The sequence below is a fragment of the Rhinoraja longicauda genome, chromosome 18 (assembly GCF_053455715.1).
Source record: "Rhinoraja longicauda isolate Sanriku21f chromosome 18, sRhiLon1.1, whole genome shotgun sequence".
NCBI lineage: Eukaryota > Metazoa > Chordata > Chondrichthyes > Rajiformes > Arhynchobatidae > Rhinoraja > Rhinoraja longicauda.
Genome location: NC_135970.1, coordinates 16,112,036 through 16,136,854, shown reverse-complemented (window position 1 = coordinate 16,136,854; position 24,819 = coordinate 16,112,036). Strand labels below are relative to the sequence as shown.

Here is a 24,819-nt window from a genome sequence, read left to right as displayed (position 1 = left end):
CAAGTCTGTCAGTCTCTGATGCCTGTCTCACCAACCTCTGATTTCACTGCCCCCACTTTATCAGCTGCTAATTATCATTGTACCCCGCCAATCCTGCAACTTCTGCTTCATTTTCACATGATCCCTTCTAGTATATCAAGTTTATATTCCTTGTTTCAGAGTAGAGAACTCCAACAAGTTTCTTCCAACATGAACATATTCTCAGTACCATTGCCTCATATCCAAGACACTGATGGAAGTATGATTTAAAACACATTGCTTGTACCTGAGAAGGACTCTTATGATAAATTGCATGGAAAAATCAAGCAACGGTTTCTAAAATTAAAGAAGCTAATTATTGATTACAAGCTGTTTCAAAGTTTAATAGTTGTGGGTTAGTGCAAACGATTCTCATGGGGAAAAAATCACATTAATCAAGACCTTGTTTGTTTTATTTGCAGCAGTGTGTTCCTTTGGATGTGGGAATGGTTACTGCGTTGCGCCCAATCTCTGCTTCTGCAGAGGAGGTCAAGGAATCTCCTGCTTAGGTAACCATAGCAACTATCAACTGCTTTTAAGATAATGTACCTCATTGTTTGCATTTGAATAAGATAGGAACTTGGACAGAGGACAGTTCTTTTTGTGTGGGAGACACATTATCATTGGTTTATTCAAAGATGACTGGTGCATATTATCTCCAATGGCATTGACATGAGAGACAAACTCAACATGTGGAAAATTCTACATCGGCGAGACCAAACCCAGGCTCGGCGATCATTTCGCTCAACACCTTCGCTCAGTCCACCTTAACCAACCTGATCTCCCGGTGGCTCAGCAGTTCAACTCCCACTCCCAGTCTGACCTTTCTGTCATGGGCCTCCTCCATTGTCATAGTGAGGCCCAACGCAAATTGGAGGAACAGCATCTCATATTTCGCTTGGGCAGTTTACACACTCACAGTATGAACATTGACTTCTCTAACTTCAGATAGTTCCTCTGTCCCTCTCTTCCTTCCCAGTCTCCCTCTGTCTTCCTGTCTCCTACTGCATCCTATCTTTGTTCCACCCCCTCCCCTGACATCAGTCTGAAGAAGGGTCTTGACCCGAAACGTCACCTATTCCTTCTCTCCTGAGATGCTGCCTGACCCACTGAGTTACTCCAGCATTTTGTGTCTACCTTCGATTTGAACCAGCATCTGCAGTTATTTTCCTACACTACTTGTCTTTTCTAATGAACTTTATAAATAAGATGCAACTACTCAGGCTGGTATTTGATTGATATTTCCTTTCTTTTATATTGCAGATGATGGAAGGTCCAGTCACCTTTTCAGCGATTTGTTATTAAACCACTCGGACATTGAAGGTGAGAAAAATGAGACACTTTAGATAACTTTCTGTTTGCAACATGTTTAATTCTGTTTGCATGATAAAATTATGTTTGCAGCATGTTTCAGTGCAAATGAAAACTACACAAAAAGTATTTTCACTACTTCCAGTAAAGGCACCATGCAAGATTATGATATGGCAATTGAGTATTGAAAAGTAATGTATTATAATGTAAAGGATTGGTTGTGTTTGGCCAAGATAAAATATTAAAGCTCTGAAACCAAACCATAATTTTTCTCCAACCCACTCACTTTGAAGTTTAACAAAGATAGAACAGTAGGTAAGTAGCCAACAAATCTAGATGAGAGTTTAAATAATGTAATGAGGCTGACGACTTCTGATTGAATCTGCTTTGAAAGATCAAGCCAATCTGATCAAGTCTCTAATGCCTCCGGAGATGTGGCAACTGAAGAGAAGTGAGGACAACTTTGAAAAATAATGACACAAAGTGCAGGGGTAATTCAGCGGCTCCAGCAGCATCTCTGGAGAACATGGATAGGTGACGTTTCAACTGGGGACCCTTCTACAGATTGGTTTGAAAAAAATATGTTTCTGGGCTAGGCGCAGCCAAAGCCTCCCACACAATTCTCCCCAATCTCTCACTGTTGTCAGACACTCCACTGTAAACCTATCTGCTTGTCCTGGGATCATTCTTGTAAACCTCGTGGACTGATTTGTTTTTCCATTAACATGGCTTCTGTGTACAGTTGACTTATTTTTAACTTTACGAATTTGTGCTATTAAAATGGACATGTTAACTCTTGTCATGAAAAATCACTTTGAAGAAATAGGTCAAAAATGTTGGCAGAAATGGATTAATATTCAAAGGCCTGATCTTTCTTAAATCAATTTACTTAAAATTCCCTGTCTGATTGGATGTTTTCTTCATTCTCCTGCAAGCTTCTATCAGCTCTTCTCCAGAGCAATCTTATCACAAGTGCACCCACCTCCTGTAGGAGTCTATTTTTATTTTTTTTCACCGTTAAAGATATTTTAAATAGCATTTGATTAGGGATTGGAAATGAGTTTAAAAAATACAGCACAAATGTTTAATGTCAGTGTTATCTGAAACATGGAAATTTCACAGCTAAGTAATCATCTCTTTGACAATGCACTCAGATTGGAGAAGCGCATTGTGCATTCCAGATAATTCCCATAAAGACCTGCTGATTAAAAAAGGTTTTCAAAAACCACTTCATGTGTTGCGTCATCTTATCTTCTGATAGTTTTGATTCATTTCAAAATGTTCTAGATGTGCATGCAGGATATTTCTTTCTTCTAAATTCTCAATCACTCACTTTGTTTCATGTCAACAGGGTGTCCACAATAAGTAACACGATTAACCTGAACTACTTAGTTTGAGATTTTGGCATATAGTTCTTTCAGCTTTTCTAATTATACTTCAGCTGTAGGTGAATCATGCATCATGGCTTCTGTGCATCATGGTAAAGATAGCCCATAAATGTTATGTTCCTTTGACATAGACAGAGGGAACTAGGCAACACTGTTAAAAAATCTTTTGTACTTAATATAATTGTATTTATTTGTTTTTGCATTTATTGCATATATGTTTTACGCACCGTCAGGATTGGCTATTTTTTAATTTCGTTGTACTTGTTGCAATGACAATAAATGAATATTATTATTATTATTATTATTATTTCAACTAACCAAGTCCATGTCCACTCTCGAGTCAATCCCATTCTTTACTAATCATTCCTTGTAATCTATTACCCCCACATGCTGAACAACTCCCCCCAAATCCTACCACTCATCTATACATGGGGGGGAATTTAAAGTGGTCAATTGACCTACGAGTCAGCACTATCTTGGGATGAGGGAGGAAACTGGAGCACATGTAGTAAACCCATGCGGCCACAGGGAGAATGTGCAAACTCCACATAGGCAGCACCAAGGTTGGTTTGCTGGAGCTGTGAGGATGCAGCTCTGCTCACTGTGCCACTCAGATGTGTAGTCTTTTTGAAAATAAGTTAATTGTCGATTCCTTCACTGTGAACAGGTTTGTTTCCAATGCAAAAAAATCCCCTGGGTGCAAATATGAAGTGTACAAAGACATTTCTTGCAGCAAATGGGTAACTAGTTCCACACATTTTCAAATGGACAAAGGCAAATTCAATGAGAGCCAGATCCCTACTGGTCTTCTGTATGTAAATAGCAGGTGATTACCTGAGTATAGGAACAAGAGAATACATTAGCACATTATAAATGATGCTGAATAGAAGGAAACACTGAGCATGGCTTTGTTACAGAGTTGGACTTGGAACTGTAGGCATTCAGCCAACTGGGAACAATTACTAAGGCTGACAATGCTAGGGAGCTGGATTTAATTTAGTCGAGTTTCGTTCAACGTACAGAATTTTTTGGGAAGTTACTGAGTTCATCTTATGGAGGACCTGCATTAAAGTATCTTAAGTGGAAGTAACACAATTAAATATTTTGAAACACTGGAGAATCATTCTGAATGCTCTATTTTCAGTAAGGATTACATTGGTTTTGTATCAAAATGTTGCTGCAATTTGTTTTCTTCTGTTGGCTAATGATATATCAGAGCCATCCTTGGAAGCTGTGTTGACGTATTGTCAAGCATGACTAAAACATCCTCCATTTCCATTAATTCGTTCTTTCCCTTATCCTCACTGATAGTTTCAGATCCTCAACTGGTCATTTTTAAGTTCCTGGATAGACAAAAATGCTGGAGTAACTCTCTTGAGTTGAACTATTCATTATCTGGGAAAAGTCACATCTTTCAATTGGTGCTTAAAATATTCCTTTGATGGAACTCGATGCTGTTAAATAGTGATGTAGTCCTATCAACAATAACGTAGTATTGTGGTGTTTGAAGGTATTTTAATGTAATAACATTGCAAAACTGGTGCCTGGACACCTCCATATCTTGTGAATTATTTATCTTGTATTAATTAAAAAGGTTGCTTAGATTCTGATTTAATTGATTCATGAATAAATTCAATGCATTTATATCAAGAAGACTGGAATACAAAAACAGAGGCTAGAAAAGTTGCTGGTCAGGCCGCATTTGGAGTATTGTGAGCAAATTTTGGCCCCATATCTGAGGAAGGATGAGCTGGCTCTGGAGAGGGTTCAGCAGAGGTTTACAAGAATAATTCCAAGAAAGAGTGGGTTAGCATATGATGAGCACTTGACAGCACTGGGCCTCTCCTCGCTGGAGTTTAGAAGTTTGAGGGGGGACCTCATTGAAACTTACAGAATAATGAAAGGCATAGATAGAGTGGAAGTGGAGAGGATGTTTCCACTGGTGGGAGAGTCGAAGACCAGAGGTCATAGCCTCCGAATTAAAGGGCGGATTTTATAGAAAGGAGGTGAGGAGGAATTTCTTTAGTCAGATGGTAGTTAATCTGTGGAACTCATTGCTACAGGGAGCCGTGGAGGCCAAATCAGTGGATATTTTTAAGTTAGAGATGGACAAATTCTTGATTAGTACGGGTGTCAAGGGTTACGGGGAGGAGGCAGGAAAATGGGACTAGGAGGCAAGCGATCAGCCATGAATGAATGGCAGAGTGGACTCGATGGTCGATATGGCCTAATTCCACTATAACTTGTGACTTATCCACCTTCCGCCCTTTCAGCTTCCCAAGCGCCTTCTCCCTAGTAACAGCCACTCCACCAACTTCCACCCCGTGACTGTCTTAAATTTCAGGCATGTTGCTGGTATCTTCCACTGTGAAGTCTGATGCATAAAGTTATTCAACTCTTCTGCCATTTCTTTAATCCCCATTATCACTGTCACATTATCACATCAGTGTCAAGACTCTTCTTCAGACTGCTTACAATTTTCAGGCAGCTTGCAACCCAACGGTATGAATATTGATCTCTCTAACTTCAAGTAACCTTTGCAAACCCTTTCTCTCCGTCACTCCCCCATTCAAGTTGTTGTACTAGCTTCAGTCGTCTAGTTGAGTTTCATTGTCTGTAACTCATTTTCACCTAGCCCACAGCTAACAATGGCCAGTATACTTTATCATCTTTTTTGCATATCTTTTATTCATTTGTTCTATATCTCTCTATATCACCATTTATATCTCTTGCTTCCCTTTCCCCCTGACTCTCAATCTGAAGAAGGATCTTGACCTTAAACGTCACCTATTCCTTTTCTCCAGAGGTGCTGTCTGATCCGTTGAGTTACTCCAGCTTTTTGTGTCTATACGGTTTAAACCAGCATCTGCAGTTCCTTCCTACTCTTTTAAGTTCCTGGAGTCCCACCATTCAGTTGATCACAAAAGAAAATAAGAAATTGGAGCATAAGCAGACAATATGGCCTTTCAATTTTGCTCCACCTTTCAATAAGATTATGGGTAATCTGATTTTTGTCTCAATTCCACTCTCCAACCTGTTCCCCATTAACCTCAACTCACTTATAGACAATATCTGACAATCTCAGCCCACAGTATATTTAATAATATTTAATAAGGAGAATCTGCTGGTGACCTTCTACCGCTCCACCATCGAGAGCGTACTGGCATACTGCACCACTGTGTGGTATGCTGGCTGCTCGGCTGCAGACCAGAGGGCCCTCCAAAAGGTCATCAGGACAGCAGAGAAAATCATCGGCTGTCCACTACCCTCTCTGAAGAACATCACCAGCTCGCGCTGTCTGAACAGGGCCAGAGTCATAATCAAGGACAGCACTCACCCGGGACATGAATTGTTTGTTCTCCTGCCCTCTGGGAGGTGCTATAGGAGCCTAAGGGCCAGGACAAATCGACTCATGAACAGTTTCTTTCCCTGGGCAATAAGAACAGTGAACGGAAGCACATGATTCGGCTACTATCATTTTCAAAAAAGAAACTTTTTCTTAAAGAATTTTTAAGTGTTTAACCCACTCATTATTTATTAGGATTTTAAATCGGTTTTTATATGATACTGGCATTTGTTGTGTTGGTTCGTATGTCTGTGCAATTGTCTCTGCACTGTCGCACTGTTATCAGTTGTAGCATTTCTAATTTCGTTGTACCTTGTGTACAATTACAATAAAGGCATATTATTATTGCTCTCTGGGATGTAGAATTCCAAAAATTAACAACCTGCCGAGGAAGGAAATTGCTCTTCATTTCTGTTTTAAATAGGTAAATATTCTGAAATTTGGCCCCATAGATCTGTGGAAATATCCTCTCAGCTCTTCGGCCAAACTCCCCATGCTAACTAACATGTAAGCTAGTCCTATTTTGCTGTGTTTGGCCCATAAACCTCTAAAACCTTTCCACTCCACGTATGTCTAAATGTCTTGTAAATATTGTTATTGTATCTGCCTCAACTACTTAAATCTTCCTAGACTGTATGCCTCAGTAACACCTTAAAATATATTTATCTAATATTATTAGGCATAAAATAATTCTTTATATCATAAAATAAACATTTTTCATTACATATTGGGTAGTGAAAATCTAGTGCTCCAAAGAAGCAGCCAGGAGCATGCAGTAATGTTGGAAAACTAACAGGGGACATTTTAATACAGGAATACCCAAAAAAATCAGCTTTTAGATGACATTGTGGTCAGATTTCAAACATCATCACATTCTTGTTGAAATCATTTTTTAAATTGTTGCAATTTTTACACTTTCCACCCACATCTCCTTCCTGAAAGCATTCTGTCATCAAGATCTACTAATTCTTACATTTGGAACTAAGTTCACAGATATTCTTTAGTGCATAGACGAATGGCAGAACTACTCAAAATGTAGGCCTTGAATTTTCTTTGGAGGTCCCTGCAGACCCATTCATCTTTTCCTGGCATTCTGTAGCTTCTGAGAGCCAACGGTAAGCACGACAGAGCAACGTCTGCAGCAAGTGGCTGTTGAATAGGGGAATAGACCGTGACTGGCTTTGATCTGCAGGGCATTACAAGGTTGTTTCCGTTTGCCTCTTGAGTTAACAGTTCTTTCATTGTCCTAGCAAGCTTAGAAATTCTTTGTTTGAGGATGGGGGCTAAGTACTCTTCGTTAAGTCAATGGAAAAAGTCTTTCATGTCTGATTTCAAAATATAACTTGTATTTCGAGATACCCTACTCCTTTGTTGATGACTAGTGAAGCATTTAATCTGCATACTACTCTTTAAACTACTCTGGTTATTGAAGAGCTTTGTTATATCTACCAGCACTTGCTCCTTGGAGTGGGCTCATTTATATTACATGCACGGCACCACTAAACCATGTTTCTCGAGTAACTAGCCATCATCTTTTAAACAGAACAGTGTTGTCACCATTAATTTTGATAATAAAGATGAGACAACAAAAAGCCTGTTCTTAATTGTTTTAGTGTAAGTTTAACCTGCATATGTTTCAAGCAGGTTGGGGCTTGTGTATGAATAAATGGCTGAGCATAATGTTTTAGTTTAACAAAAAAAAATTTGAATGAATAAATGGATGCTTAAAAATTGTTTTATAAAGGAATGGCCTGAATTGGTGTTGCCACTGAAGTAATTACTTTGCTTGGTTGTAATGTGTGAATGAAATGAGCTGCTGAAGTGTTGGTTTGGAAATAAATAACCTATTTTGATCTTGGTGCATGAATAAATAGAATGGGTTTGGATAAATTTCATGTTGCCAAAAAGCTTTTCGATCAGAAAGTTGTATTTATAGGGTTACCTAAAATGGGCAGGATCTTTGAATCTCCTGCTGATTAGGAGTTTGTCTGAATGATAGACACAATGTTTGAGAGAAACTCAGCGGGGCAAGCAGCATCTATGGGGAGTATGTGGCGAGGTGATGTTTTGGGTTGGAACCCTTCTTCAGACTGATTGTCTGAATGATACTCTATCAGATGTGGGATCCTAAAAATTACATCTATTGCATACAACATTGGTGTTTGATATATAGGAAGTTGATTACCCTTGCTGCATAATGATAATATTAATGATGAATGTCAGGTTGATGACAAGACTTATTACCCACAATCAGGTGCAGAATGCTGGTTATCAAAAAACAATCATCATTGAGTTGGAAAATGACAGACTAATATAAATGGCTATAAAATAAATTAAATACCAGACAGGCACTTGATTTTTCCAATGAAAAATGGGTAAAATGTAGATTTGATTCAAAGACAAATTCCTCCTGAAATGTGAAGTTAGTTTTGGCCTCTGTGTCGTGGTTGCCTGCAGTTCAACACAGCTGCATTCTAGTTTGTTTTGTGGGCTTGCAAAAGCTCACTGCTGTGGTAACACCAACAGTCTGTTGCAGGAATGCTGCATGCAGAGTGGAACAGTGTACATTGGACTGAAACAGGGAATATAATCTGTGAAGCAAGCACTTTCCCATTCAACACTTGGTCTGTCTGCAAAAGAGGGGTCCCCCATTTGTTGAACATATTATCCTTAGCGTACTAAAAGATACAATGTCCCAGAGATGCAAAATAATCCATCTTATGGGGAGTTTTGAAATGGGCAGATATGCATTTTTCATCTGAATTTTGAGCCAGACTCCTGGAGCAATATCTGTTGGAGACTCTTCTGATTTCCTGTTGGTCTGGGAGCTCTGTGGGTCACCCATATTTCTTGCTAGACCAGTGGCTATGTTTGGATTCTATTTTTCTGAGGATCCATTGTTTTTTTATGAACACATCTAGATTTCCTTCTGGCCCAGTACATTTGGGCAGGCATTCCTAGATTTCCAGCTGGACCAGTATCTGCATTTGGGTTTTAGTCCAGTTCTCGACTGCTCTGATAGCTTTATATCGGCTTTACTCATAGTGTTTTAGCACACTCTGAGGTTGATGGTTCCACGATAGATGTGCAAACATTCTGCTGAATTTCCTACTGGGCCAGTTGTTGCGTGTGGGCTCTCCTGGATTTTATGCTGGCTCTACATCTGTACATTTTAATTTTAACTCCGACTGTTAACTTTTATAACTCCAGGGACTAAATTTTGTCTTCTCTGTATTAACTTTAATTTATATGCTGTAACTGTAATTCTTTTTTTTTGTTGCACAATCTGCAGGCATTGCCACTTTCATTTCACTGCACATCGTGTATGTGTATGTGACAAATAAACTTGACTTGACTTGGGGAGGCTAGACCTAGTTGAGGGTTTGACATGATATCTGGCATTACCTCCTCTCATTTCATTATAGTGGTAAAATTGCTGGACTAATAGACCAGTTGCCTTGGACGATGAGCCAGAGATATTGAACACAGTGGAATTTAAATTCATTTATTTAAAAACATTTTGGAAATATTATTAATATTGGCAATGGTTATTAATTTACCATGAAACACTGTGTTGATGTAGAAACACACCTGTTTCACAAATATTCTTTAAGGTAAGTAACCTGTGATCCTTGACCTGTGTGTCTCCTGACCTTCAGTAACTGCCTTTTTGATTGGCCGAGGAGATAGCCGAGCAAGTCATTCAATTCCAAGGCAGTTAGTCGTGGGTAGTATGTGCCATGTAAATAAATCTGACCAAAATAAAATCTTGCCTTCAATGTTGTTAGGTTATTTTAACATTGTGAACTGCAACCAAGCTCAACATTTACTTTAGTAACTTTAGAGATACAGCATGGAAATAGGCCCTTTGGCCCACTGAGTCCGCACCTACCAGCGATCACCCTGTACACTAGCACTATCCTACACATTTGGGACAATTTACAATTTTTTAAAAAGCTGATTAACCTACAAACCTGTACCTCTTTGGAGTGTGGGAGGAAACCAGAGCACCCGTAGAAAACCCACACGGTCACAGAGAGAACGTACAAACTCCATATCGATAGCGCCTGTAGTTAGGATTAAACCTGGGTCTCTGGCACTGTAAGGCAGCAACTCTACTGCTGTGCCACTGTGCTACCCCTGCAAAATGATGTTCTCACATATACTGAGCACTTCCTCTTAGGAGAGGCAAAAATAGGATCAATGGGAGATGATTTTTAGATCATTTTGTTTTCAAAGATATCTGGCCACCACTCTGAGTTTGTGGATGAAAATGTAAAAGTGTGTGATTAACAGATTGCATATATACCACTGGGAGAGAGACAAGTGAAAGGTAATTCTGGATTCATTTTTGATAGAAGCAATCTCCCTGCTTATTGTCAGAGTGGAAACTGCCACATGAGATCTTATCTGTTGAAGGTCCACAACTGTGACTGTGGCTTGGGCAAATGAGCAGCGTCTACTTGGATGACTGATGAATCAGTCTGGAATGGATAACTGCTTTGACAATGATCTTCCTGACCTCTGCCCATCCGCAGGCCACGTCGTGCACACCAATATCTGTCTGCACGTGGATATTTTTACATATTGGCTCAGGTTCAGCTGCCCAGCATTCTGTATTCAACTCCATCTCCTATTTTTAAAAAATTGGAAATATGTAGCAGACAAATATTTTCAGTTCATTGCATGTCTCCCAAGGATAGCAGTTGTTGCCTGTGCATGGTTTAGTGGCTGCCAGAACCCCGAGATGCTGCAAACAATGAACAAATTTTCATCTGTGAAATGGATACCAGTGGACCATTTGACCAAGGTTGGCGAAGGGAGAAGGGGCTAATCGTCAATGGCATCATCACCCTTTCCAACAGATTCGCTAATGGTCAGAGCACAAATTTTAAACGTCATTTGCTTTTCCTAAATCAGGAACCAGAACAAGGATACAATTCATATTATTAATGAGTTGCTAATCATTTGGGCATGATCAGGCTGATAAGAAATAAAACATGGAACAGTGGCACAGTGGCGCAGTGGTAGAGTTGCTGCCTTACAGCGCCAGAGACCTTGATTATGGGTGCTGTCACTACGGAGTTTGTACATTCTCCCTGTGACCAGGCTGGTTTTCTCCGCGTGCTCTGGCATCCTCCCACATTCTAAAGACGTGCAGGTTTACGGGTTAATTGGCTTCTATTAATTGTCCCTAATGTCAGGGCCGTCTTAACGCATGGGCCTGATGGGAACTTGCCCGGGGGCCCACGAGCATAGGGGCCCCATGCTGATCTGTGTATGTTAAGTGACTTGCAATAAATAAATATTACTTTAAAAATGTAGGTTCAATAAGTGCTTTTTTCGCAACATTTTCGGTCCCTAAGTGCTTCTCACAGCGATCTGTAAGTGCTTTTCGCAACAATGTAGCACCCCAAGTCCATCGCTAAGTGCTTTTCGCTAAGTGCTTTTCGCTAAGTGCTTTTCGCCGGCACGACAGGGGGGGGGCTGGTAGGGAAAGGGGGGTGGGGGAGAGTAACGGTAGGGGCCCCAGTACACTGCTTTGCCCGGGGGCCCATAATGCTGTAAAAACGGCCCTGCCTAATGTGTTGGATAAAACTAATGTGCGGTGGTCGGTCGGCGTGGACTTGGGGGAAAAAAGGGCGCATTTCCACGCTGTTTCTCTGGAGAAAAAAAAAACTAATAGCATAGCACAGGAATGGGCCCTTGAGCCCATGATCATGATGCCAATTTGAATTGCACATTTGCCTGCATGTGGTCTTTATCTCTCCATTTCCTACCTGCTCACAGTCTGTCTGTGTGAATATATCTTATGTTGTTATTGTATCTGCTACCACCACTTTCCAGGCATTTAATGCTTCCTATGTAAAACTACTTGCCTCATAAATTTCCTTTTAATCTTTCCCCTTTCACTTTAAAGATATACCCTCCAGTATTTGCTATTCCACCCTGGGAAATAGAGTCTGACCATCTACTCTTTCTGTGCCTCTCATAATATTCTTATGGGACTTCTTATGGGACTGTTAAGCTGCAGCAGATAAGAATTGTATTATTCTGTTGCCAATTCATATGACACTCTAAACTCTTGACCTGTATCAAGGTAACTAATGTGTGGTGTCTCTCAGTCTCCAAAGCTCCAGAGAAAACAATCCAAGTTTGTTTAAAAAAAGACACGAAGTGCTGGAGTAACTCAGCGGATCAGGCAGCATCCCGAGAGCTACCTGGCCTGTTGAGTTACTCGCATAAACCAACATCCACAGTTCCTTGTTTCCAAGTTTGTTCAACCTCACTTTATAGCGAATACTACTCTAATCCAGGCAACCATCCTGTTGAACCTCTGTATCTTTACTGTAAAGGGACGACCAGAACTGCACACAATACTCCAAATGTGGCCAATAAGATTTATATAACTGCACTATGACTTCCTGACTTTTATACTCAGCACCCCAAATGATGAAGGCAAGCTTGCTGTATGCTGTCTTATTACGTTATCTACTTGTCACTTTCAAGGAGCTGTGGACTTGCACTTCAAGATCCCTCTGTATGTCAGTGCTCCAGAAATATACTCGAGCCTCTATGTTTATATTGAACCTAACAAAGTGCAACATTTGCAAGGTTAAATCTGACTTGCAATTCCTCTGTCCAATTGATCTATATCCTGATGAATCTGATAACCTTTCCTGTCATCCACAACTCCACCAATATTTGTTCAATTTAGTTTAGAGATACAGCATTGAAAATCAGCATATGACATAATAGGCAGCACAGTGATGCAGCTGGTAGAGCTGCTGCCTCATGGCACCAGAGACCAGGGTTCATTCCTAACTTCTGTTTGTGTGGAATTTGTATGTTCTCCATGACCACGTGAGTTTCCTCTGGGTGCTCTGGTTTCATCCCACATCCCAAAGGTGTGCATGTTTCTACTTTAATTGTTCTGTTTCGGGGCATATGACAATAAAGCACTCTTGACTTGATCTTGTGTTAGGGTGACTATCTGAAATTTCAAGTGGTTCTTTGTCTTAAAGTGTAAGATGATGAGCATTCCTACTGCCTATATATAATAATATATGAGCTTTGGAGATATCGTATGCGGTTTCCCCCCTTACAACTAGTGGAGGAGCAAGGCAATTTGAACAACAGCCTGATTTCCACATTTAGCTGTTCTGGTCATAAAGGTTGCATTCCATTTACACCTCAATACCTGTGAGCACTATTGGTCTTACTGGGTTTTTCACTGAAAAAAGTCCATAATGCTGTGTTTTAGCAGATAGATATTAAATAGGACAAATACTGCATCAAAATGAACAGGATAGTTGTGTTCAAATGATGTAGCTGCATTTTTCGGAAAGAGAAAAAATTGTGGCAAAAAGATGAATGGTTAAATAAATCAGACGAGCAGTAATCAATAAGTGTTAATTTGTTGAGTGTGTGTTCTGGTCCCATTAATCCAATGTTTATGTTCTTGCAGCATTTCATCTTTCTCACTTATGAATATCTCCCTTGACATCTGGCTGTTTTGTTTCAGAGATTTTCAAGAGTGCATTTTGGGACTAGTGAGAACAATTCCCCCCCCCCCATCTCCCCGCATAATAATTCCAATGCTGGTCGAAAACAGACTTATTGGGCCCCCGTGTGTCTTTAACATCTTTACAACTCACTTATCATCCTATTCTGCTCAATGTTTGTTCCTCTCTCAATAGATAGAATGATAGATTGCTTCTGGAACAGATCAAATCTTTGACACCACTTTTATCCTGAATTAATCAGACATTCGCAGAATTGAATGAATATAAGGAATATAAGGAACAATGGCAGAATTGTTTATGATGAGTTAATCATGCATTCTAAATTGTTTTTGAAATCATAAGATTAGGAATAGAGCTCTCAAGACTTTGTCCTTATAAAAAAGCATCACCTGTAACATTTGTATGATAATACTTGGTTTAGGGATCTCATGTTTCAGCATTTGCTGTCTTTACCACTTTGTGCGCAGAGGTGCCAGGAGGTATGGAAAATAATCAGGGAGGTACTGTAATGTTCATCCTTATATAGAGAGACTTAGAGTCAAGGGGGACAGAAGTTGTGCTTCAGCTATCCAACACTTAGGCGAGGAGTATTAGTTTGAAAAGTGTGCACTAGAGATTTGTGCATGAAATGTTTGGACTCCATGGGTCATGTGGTGAGATTATTGATATTCAAGCTGCATTTCCTAGAGTTTAGAAAACTTGCTCGAAGTGTTGGGATTTTAAGGAGAATAAAGGTTTCTACTTATCTACCCTACTTCATCTGTTCGTGAAATTTAGGATGTCGGACCATCACTCCATCGGTTGAGTGGTTTTTCAGGAGCAGTTAAAGTATGCATCTGCAAACAGGGCGGTAGAAATTTGTAACTCCCTGGAAACAGCATTTGATAAACATGAAAATTAGTTTTTTGTTAACCAACAGTAACCAGCTGGAAATGTCATTTGTACTTGGGCAGAGGTGGAATGGGCAGAAGGTTGACACTTAGATACAAATTGCGAATTATATTAAAATGTTAGAAATAGAAATAAAATGGCAGGGAAGGTCTGATCCGAGGTGAATGTCTCAGGTTTTTGTCTTGAACTTGCTGATTCTCGGTTATAGTGTGCTGATTTTGGGCTAGCCTTCTTAATTTTGCACTGCATTGAAGCTTCACCCCAGGCAATGTTCTGACTCACACTCTGCCTGACAGTGTCGTGTGTACAGACTTGCATACTTGTGTTTTCAGCTCAGTTCTATTCTTAAAATTAAATCAGAATTTTTGAGAAATGGGAGAAAAATCATATTCACAGTTTTTCATTTTCTGTATAGTAAATCATAATAATTTGTGGAGTTTTTGTTCCGTTCTGGTCCTGGATCCTTAGTTTTCTTTGCAGGACCATCAGTATTTAGTTTGGGCTATTGTCACGTGTAACGAGGTGCAGTGAAAAGCTTTTGTTGCGTGCTAACCAATTAGTGGAAAGACAATACATGATTACAATAGAGCCATCCACAGTGTACAGATACATGCTAAAGGGAATAACTTGAATAACGTTTAGTGCAAGATAATGCCAATAAAGTCCGATCAAAGATAGTCTGAGGGTCTCCAATGAGGCAGACATTAGTTCAGGGCTGCTCTCTAGTTGTTGGTAGGACGATTCAGTTGCCTGATAACAGCTAGGTGGAAAGGTGGTTGATGCCTGACTTCTCTTCTGTGAGCAGCGGTGGATCAGGGGTAGTTGCAATCCTAAATTTGAATTGTTACATTTCTGTTTACCAAATGCCTTAAGGCAGATGGAGAGTAGCTGGGATATAGTTTTTTCACAATGGTAAACGACTTCTGCTACAGACTATGGATCTGTGTTTTGCTTGAACAGGGAAATCAATTAAATAGTGGCAGTATTTTAGATTCCTTTTTATAGTAGTAGTTGGAATGTTTCCTTTGTTGTGGAATCCTGATTGAGATACGGGTCAGCTGAACCAAGAATATAAAGTTGAACACTTAATTGGCATAAAATAATTTTTGAATGGAATGAAAGGTGGGACCAAGGGATAAATATAAATGTCATAAACCATGAATTAAAAATCTCCAGCAATAATTAAATTATTTTGTTGTAAAGTAAATTTTTTGGTATCAGTGATATTATGCCGCTAATTAAGAAAAAAAATCATTTTTACTTGAATACACCAGGCAGTTTGAATGGACCAGCAACTAAACCTCCATGATCATTGAAAAATATGAAGTCTATTAACGAGATGAAAGGTGGAACAAATTAGGCACCAGTTTACAGTTTGCCATTAAGCTGCACATGCAAACACCATGTACTGACGTCTAATTTATTCCATCATAACACTGAATACTGGCAGTTTCTCAGTTACTTATCATAAAATCCAATCTCCTTATTTTGTACAAATATTCAGTGTTTGCGAAGAATTTCGAATGGACACATTTAGCAATTCTGCTCTGTGAGGATCAAAGCAAGTAATTCCATTGATAAATGTAATTGAATAATACTTTAAGCTGCTTTACCACAGGTATATGAAACAAGTCAGGAATATGCTGATGGGTTATGTAGGCTGGACACACTCAATTCAACCTTCTTCTCACATCACACAAAGTTGCTTGCCTTGGAGACAATAGGACAGAGCTGGATAGAGCTTTTAAGGATAGCGGAGTGAGGGGGTATGGGGAGAAGGCAGGAACGGGGTACTGATTGAGAATGATCAGCCATGATCGCATTGAATGGCGGTGCTGGCTCGAAGGGCTGAATGGCCTACTCCTGCACCTATTGTCTATTGACATAGGTGGGGATTGCCAAAAATGATCCTGGGGATTGCCAAAAATGATGCAGAATGTAGTTATAGTTATGAAGAAGATGCAGATTTAAAAAAGTGAGGTAAGTTGGGAGATAGGGACTACACCTTACAAATGAGAGAGGACCGTTCATGCCATAATATCAGGGAAGAACCTGTTCCTAAATCTAGAGGTAAGTTCTTGGCTTTTATATCTTTTGCCTGATAGCGGCAGGTGATAAGAGAGAATGAGCAGGATGTAAATGGTCCTTTTTATGATGGCTGTTTTCTCAAGGCAGCGTGAAGTGTATATGGAATTGATTGGGGATGGGGCTGGTTTGTGAGATGGACAGAGCCACATCCACAACTCTCTGCATTTGCTTGTGATCTTGGGAAGAGCTTTGCCAAACCAAACTGCGATGGGGCTTTTTAAGATGCATCAATCCATCAGGGGCTTTTTAAGATGCATCTATTGAAGTTGGTAATAGTTTAAGAGAGTCAAGAGTGTCTAATTGTCAGATGTACTGAAACAGAACAATGAAATTCCGTTAGAGACATACCGACATTCTTTTGACTTCTGAAAAAGTAAAGGCGTTCGTGTTCTCTTTTGGCCCTGGCTTCGGTGTGGTTGGTCCAAGACAAATTGTCCGCGATATTAAGGAACTAGAAGATCTTGACCATCAGCACTTTGGCACCATTGATGCTGACTGGGGCATATACACCACCTCGCTTCTTTAAGTCAATAACTAGTTCCTTCATCTTACTGACATCGAGGGAGAGATATTGCATTTGACATGAACTTTCAACTGCCTTATATAAGTGCTGCCTTCCCGCTGGTTGCAAACACTTCCTCCAATGGTACAACTGCTTTCACGTTTTGCTGTCATGTGTTGTTTGGCTCAAAGCAAAGCCACAACAACAAATTAGAACTAAAGAGTTAGCTAAACTATGGATCAAAAGCTACAAAATGATTATTAATTAATGAGTCTACCTAACAGCAAATGATATTCTGAACGTAGAATTTGGCATACCACTCATTACTTCTGGCCAGGAACCTTGCCTAGGTTCCTATGTGACTTTGCAGCAGCAGAAAACATCTGGAAACAGGTGGTTGTGAAACTGCCAGAGCTTAGTGAGTAAAAGCTGAACTTATAAGGGAGAAAAATTTGGTTTCAAATAATTTCCTGATCTTAGTTTTTCCCACTCTGGATTCTCTCTCACAGAGACCGTCTGTAAGCGTACACACTTATTGAAATGTTTGGTGTTGTTGCCCATGGAATTCTATTCAAATGGTATTTAAAAGTCTTTGCTTGTATTTCACCACCAGTGGTTGACTTCCACCCAAGTGAGCAGTCGGTCTTCTGAAAACTTATTTGAAAGAGGCATGGCACGTCTTTGTTTTATGCCCTCGTGCTCTTTTCTCTTTCTTACTCTCACTTCCTTTTGTGTGCCTACTTCATCAGTACCTTTTGCGTTCTACTATACAGACTTGGTGCGCTTTCTTTCTTTTGTGACCATTATTGGATACAAGTCGTCATGGCTATGAATTACTTTTATAGGAAACCCACCCTCGTGTTTGAACATGCACTGTGACCAAAGCTGTGCACTGATTGGAGGGATGCCTGTTTGCAGCTGCTTCGTTGGTTACTCTCTGGGGAAGAATGGAAAAACCTGCTATGGTAAGTCTAAATTGTGTCTTTTAACACTGGGTAATGACCAACAAAAAAAAAGGTTTGGCAGACAGATAACCTCTGTCAATAGATGATTAGCTTGATGGTTTTTGATATTGATTGAGTTAGTATTACAGGTAGAACCCAAGAACTGCAGATGCTGGTTTACTAATAAAAAGACAGCACAAAGTGCTGAAGTAACTGCGGGTCGAGCAGCATCCCTGGGGAACATGGATAGGTGACATTTCGGGGAGAATTCAATGTTCATACCGTTGCGTTGTAAGCGACCCAAGCAGGTGCCCAGATCAGAAATTTCAAATGTTCAATTCCTGGTCTGCATTGAATTAGTTCACATGCAAAACTTAAAATTTTGTATGCTTGCATATTAGATAAAATGTTTTGAGAAATTCATTTAGCTCTTTTATTCATATTTTTATGTGAGAATGAACAGAAAGATTAGATCTCCAAAGAGAAATAGGAACATTTCAATGTGAAATATGCTGGGAAACAACCCTGAGCCATTCTAATTATTTTTGGTGGGATCATCTTGAGTAAATCACCGCAGCCAAATAAAACATATCTAAGAAAATACATCTCTTATCAATGCCTATTCAAGACACATGGGAAAAGAAAAATGTTTGGAATGTAAGAGCCTGTTTGCAGAGGACAACGGAGAGTTAATGCCAATCCATCTCTTGTTGAGGCATGGATGATGATGCTGAAGCTAGTTTCTGGTAAAAGGAGAGATATGCAATGCTATGATGAGTTACTGAAGACTGTTAATGGTGGATTGGACCTAGGCAGATGTGGGTCACTGTGCATTTTTTAAAATTGTTCTTGGGATACTGAACTTCATAATCTTTTCTGTAAGGATTTCAATTGAAATATGGACTGATTTGGCAAAATCATACTTCTGTGCACTCCAAGTACATGGCAAAGAAAATTGCTCCAGAAAAGCTGCACAAAGTAGTCACTTCACTTCCAGTGCTCATCTTCCATTTGCATATCCTGTAGATGTTTCAGAAAATATACATTCATGGCAAGAGCCACAAACCATTTGAATTTTACTGTTATTTCATACATGCCATTGTAATGTTTAAGGACACACAAATGACTGTGTGAAGCTCAGATATCATCTACATGGGGGATGGAGGGGTGGGGGAGGGGTGGGGGAGGGGAGTAGGGAGTAGGGGTGGGAGGGAGTGGAGGGTGGGGGGGGTGAGGGGGGAGGGGAGGGTGCTACACCGATGCAGGAGAGGCTCTGGGTCCACGGCTCACTCTGGCTGCAGCGCTGGCGGCATGGGGCCGAGGTGAGTGGCTCCCTCTCCCCTGTCCCCCCTCGCCCGCCCATGGCCCCGGGAGACACTTCGTCAGTTGGAGAGGGTTGCCGGGCCCGCAGGATCATCAGTTGGGGGAGGGTTTCCCCAGGAGAGGCCCCAGCAGGTGAGATTTGGACCCAACAGGTCCACCTCAGTCTAGTATACAATAAAGCTGTTGGCTTTACATTTCCTGTGGTATTTTAAGTTACAGAAAATGTTTGAGACCAATGGCGATGCCCACTAACCTCTTTGATTGTCGCGGTTTTAACTGAACAAGTCAAGAGGTGAAATGATCGCAGGTTTTGTGAAAGCTCTTGAAAAATGAATGGACGTAGCCATTTACTAAAATGTCTGGATGGATAGATAGTCAAGAGTTTGGGGTTTGATGAAGCCATGTGGCTAGCAGTGCTATGTGTTTTACTACAGCTCAGTTTCAAGCGTGCACCCTGGGCACTATGGCAGGGTCCAAACTAATATAATGACCAATGAACCATACATTCATACTGGTTGCTGTATTGGACCCTGAAGTATCTATTTGACACCTGTTAAACAATGCATGTCTGGGAGACATGCCAGACAACATCTTCAAATGCTAGTATTTATTCACAAAATGCTGGAGTAACTCAGCAGGTCAGGCAGCATCTCAGGAGAGAAGGAATGGGCGACGTTTCGGGTCGAGACCCTTCTTCAGACTGACTTCATACACTTCACTTCCAATTTCGATCCTGCCCTTAAATATACCTGGACTATCTCCGACATCTCCCTCCCGTTTCTGGACCTCGCCATCTCCATCACAGGAGACAGACTAGTGACTGACATTTCTTTAAAAAAAAATATATTTTTTTCTCCTCCTTTCTTCAAATGCTGGAGTTCATTGTTATAATGTTACATTGTAGAAAATCCACAGAAAATTTCTGATGCTTTAAAAATATAGAATAATATAATGAGAACTAAGAAAGACATCGACAATACATATCACTCCCATTTTCACACCAAATGTGGAGAGTTAAAGTATCCTCCCTATTAATTGAAGAAATCCTATCATTGTATAAAACAGCAGTGAAAAGAACAGGGGCAAATGACATTCTCCAATATTCCTGGCACCTACTAACTCCTTCCTTTGCCTTTGTTGTTATTCTCATTCATGAGTTACACATTGTGTGATCCTGAGAAAACAGATGAATGTAAAGATGGTGTAAAGATGAATGGAAATGGGTTGCATCAGATCGTAAAAAGGTTTTGAATTTCATGCACATAGCTGGAGTGGAAGCAGGTATATTACTGTAGCTGTGGTGCTGGTCTTTTACTGCTGGATGGGGTGTCCAGAGGACACCTTGGCTGCAGTCAAGGTTTGTGATTGAGTTTCAGAGAAGATTTATACTAAATGTAGCATTTGCACTATAATTGAAAGACCCCACTGGATCACTTCCTTTGCACATGAAGCAGGCCTTGTCTTCTTAGTATTGATAATATTGAATGTTTTCTACTCCACATCCAGATTGGAACATGCAAAATAAGGAATAAAAGCAGGACCAGGCCAAATACCCCTTTGTCCCTACTTGGCCACAGAATAAAATCAGTGGTAATCAGCTATTGATCTCAGCTACACTGTTCTGCTTATTTGTCATAATTCTTGACTCTCAAGATCAAAAGTTTGTCTCTCAGGAATAAATTCAGTGATTCAATTTTCACTGCTCTCTGCAGAAATGAATTCCAAAAATTTCTGCCCCTCTGAGAGAAATAAGAAACTTCCCTTTATCTATGTATTAAGCAGGTGATCCCTTGTTCCGAAACTACCTCCTCTGTTCTAGATTTCCCTACAAAGGGAAACCATCTCTCGGCATCTACCTGGTCACGAACCCTCAGAATCTTGTATGTTTCAATAAGATGACCTCTTGTTCTTCTAAACTACACAATACCTCTCCACAGAAGAAAATAAATCATAGCCAAGAGATAGCTTCTATCAGATCAGGTGTATTGTTACTGTTAACAAATGATAAAGGCTGGTGTGTGCCATTGTAGGTTAATGCCAACATTGCAGTTTGTGCATTGCTGTTCCTTTGTTGTTATTTAAGTATCTCTTCCTCGTGTCTCAAGTATATTAAAGCATTTTAATTGGGATTGAGATTTTAGATTTTCGGTGACTGCCTGTGTAGTGTAATCAGCCCAGCAATGTAAAGATGGAAGTATTGATACCCTTCAGTAAAATCAGAGAATCCAGACAAGTGATGATAAACCAGGAGAATGCGTACCACTAAACTAGGAAGCAGTGGATGTGGAATCTCTGGTGCGCTGGCACTTTGGACTTTAGATATAATGTGGGAAACATAGAAACATAGAAAATAGGTGCAGGAGGAGGCCATTCGGCCCTTCGAGCCTGCACCGCCATTCAATATGATCATGGCTGATCATCCAGCTCAGTAACCTGTACCTGCCTTCTCTCCATACCCCCTGATCCCTTTAGCCACAAGGGCCACATCTAACTCCTTCTTAAATATAGCCAATGAACTGGCCTCAACTACCTTCTGTGGCAGAGAATTCCACAGACTCACCACTCTCTGTGTGAAGAAATGTTTTCTCATCTCGGTCCTAAAAGACTTCCCCCTTATCCTTAAGCTGTGACCCCTGGTTCTGGACTTCCCCAACATCGGGAACAATCTTCCCGCATCTAGCCTCTCCAACCCCTTAAGAATTTTATATGTTTCAATAAGATCCCCCCTCAGTCTTCTAAATTCCAGCGAGTATAAGCCTAGTCTATCCAGTCTTTCTTCATATGAAAGTCCTGCCATCCCAGGGATCAATCTGGTGAACCTTCTCTGTACTCCCTCTAAGGCTAGAATGTCTTTCCTCAGATTAGGAGACCAAAACTGTACACAATACTCCAGGTGCGGTCTCACCAAGGCCCTGTACAACTGCAGCAGAACCTCCCTGCTCCTATACTCAAATCCTCTTGCTATGAATGCTAACATACCATTCGCTTTCTTCACAGCCTGCTGCACCTGCATGCCTACTTTCAATGACTGGTGCACCATGACACCCAGGTCACCTTGCATTTCCCCTTTTCCTAATTGGCCACCATTCAGGTAATACTCTGCGTTCCTGTTCTTGCCGCCAAAGTGGATAACCTCACATTTATCCACATTATATTGCATCTGCCATGCATTTGCCCACTCTCCTAATCTATCCAAGTCACTCTGCAGCTTCCTAGCATCCTCCTCGCAGCTAACACTGCCACCCAGCTTCGTGTCATCCGCAAACTTAGAGATGTTGCATTCAATTCCCTCGTCCAAATCATTAATATATATTGAAAATAACTGGGGTCCCAGAACTGAGCCTTGCGGTACCCCACTAGTCACTGCCTGCCATTCCGAAAAGGACCCGTTTATTCCTACTCTTTGCTTCCTGTCCGCCAACCAATTCTCTATCCACCTCAACACTGAACCCCCAATACCGTGTGCTTTAAGTTTGTACCCCAATCTCCTATGTGGGACCTTGTCGAAGGCCTTCTGGAAGTCCAGATATAACACATCGACTGGTTCTCCCTTATCCACTCTACTAGTTACATCCTCGAAAAATTCTATAAGATTCGTCAGACATAATTTGCCTTTCATAAATCCATGCTGACTTTGTCCGATGATTTCACCACTTTCCAAATGTGATGCTATCACATCTTTAATAACTGACTCTAGCATTTTCCCCACTACCGATGTTAGGCTAACTGGTCTATAATTCCCCATTTTCTCTCTCCCTCCCTTTTTAAAAAGTGGGGTTACATTAACTACCCTCCAGTCCTCAGGAACTACTCCAGAATCTAAAGAGTTTTGAACAGGCTCTTCGGCCCATCGAGTCCACGTCGACCAGCAATCACCCCGTGCATTAGCACTATTCTACACACTAGGGACTATTTTTACAATTTACAGAAGCTAATTAACCTACAAACCGTTGGAGTCTTTGGAGTGTGGGAAGAAACCAGAGTACCCGGAGAAAACCCACAGAGTCGCAGAAAACGTACAAATTCCAAACAGACAGCACCTGTAGCAGGATCGAACCTGGTGATATAAGGCAGCAATTCTACCGCTGCGCCTCTGTGCTGTTCTAAGTGGCACTGGCAGGTGACATGGAGTCTCCAGATCGCTGGCATTGAACAGTCAGCACAAGTCATCTGCCTGTCAGTGCCAGGTCCAGAAACTGGCCCTAATTAATTAATTAATGAGCAGTAATAGCAGATGCTAATTGTAAAGAGACGTCCTTTGCACACAGAGTCTTTTACTGGATATTGTTTATTAATTTCACTACACACATGTTATGCCCTAGCTGTCCGTGGTCATCACCGGAACTAGAGAGCGAGCTGGAGGTGGGGAAGCTACAATTATACAAGAGACAATGGGGAGTGGTTAGTAGTGGTGAGGTCACTATGTTAAAGGAACACGCACTGATCTACATCCTTCCTCTTGGAAACAAAAGTGACCACGGCTCATGCGCTAGGCTCAAACTACAAGCAGGGAGCAGATAGAATGCAGCACAACACAGACTACTCGTACACACCGTACCGGACAGGCGGCCTGACCACTCTCCCAGAGCGGGTGCGCAACCCACCATCCCCTCCGGTCGAAGGAACAGCCTGGACGGGTGCGGGTACAGAGGCTGGGGAACCAGGGGAAGGAGGAGGACTGGGAAGCGATACACGCGCAGGCGAGGGAGGGGAAGGGGGCTGGGGCGACTGCGGATGTACCGGAGCAGGAGGCACATCAGGCACCGGGGACTGGACGGGAGGTGAATACGGGACCGCGGGAGGCGGTGCAGGCTCGTTTACCAGCATCAGGTGCTGGCGGGTACGACGATACACGGTGCCCTCGTAGTTGACCAGGTACGACCGTGGAGAGTCAGCATTGCCGACGACCACGGCCAGCCGGTGGTGACCGGAGGTGGACTCCATCCGGACAACCTGGCCAGCGAACAGAGGTGGAAGGGGACGGGACGATTTGTCAAAGGAGCGCTTCTGAATGAGCTGCTTTTCAGTGAAGCGCTCCCTGACAGCGGCAGGGCTCCGAGCCGTGGGTTGCAGGGATTGCTGGGAGACGGGGATAGGGGGTCTAGTGGTGCGGGACATGAGGCGCTGGGCAGGGGAACCGAGCGCGGGGTCCCGGGAGATGTTGCGGAGGTTGAGGAGGGCAAGGTACAAGTCCGAACTGTCAAGCCGGCAACGTTCCATCAGTTCCTTAGCGCTGCGGACAGCGCGCTCTGCAAGTCCATTGCTTTGCGGGTACTCGGGGCTGCTGGTGATGTGGCGAAAGTTCCACCGGGTGGCGAAAGCAGCAAACTCCGCGCTGGTAAACTGGCTGCCGTTGTCGGACTGGAGGGATGCCGGGGAACCAAAGGTAGAGAAGTGGCGGCGAAGCTTCCCGATGACGGCAGCAGACGTGGGGGACGGCAGCAGGTCCACCTCGAACCAGCTGGAGTAGGAGTCCACCAGG

The 24,819-nt window shown here is 41.5% G+C and overlaps 1 protein-coding gene across 1 annotated transcript in view; it reads left to right on the top strand.

Moving 5' to 3' along the window:
• The window catches only part of LOC144602075 (kielin/chordin-like protein), a 193,886-nt gene that overhangs the window by 36,611 nt on the left and 132,456 nt on the right, over positions 1 to 24,819 (top strand). The window contains exons 3-5 of the mRNA XM_078414768.1: positions 441 to 527; positions 1,282 to 1,341; positions 17,916 to 18,035. Of these exons, the coding sequence (XP_078270894.1) occupies positions 441 to 527; positions 1,282 to 1,341; positions 17,916 to 18,035 (267 nt within the window). The remainder of the gene's footprint in view (positions 1 to 440; positions 528 to 1,281; positions 1,342 to 17,915; positions 18,036 to 24,819) is intronic.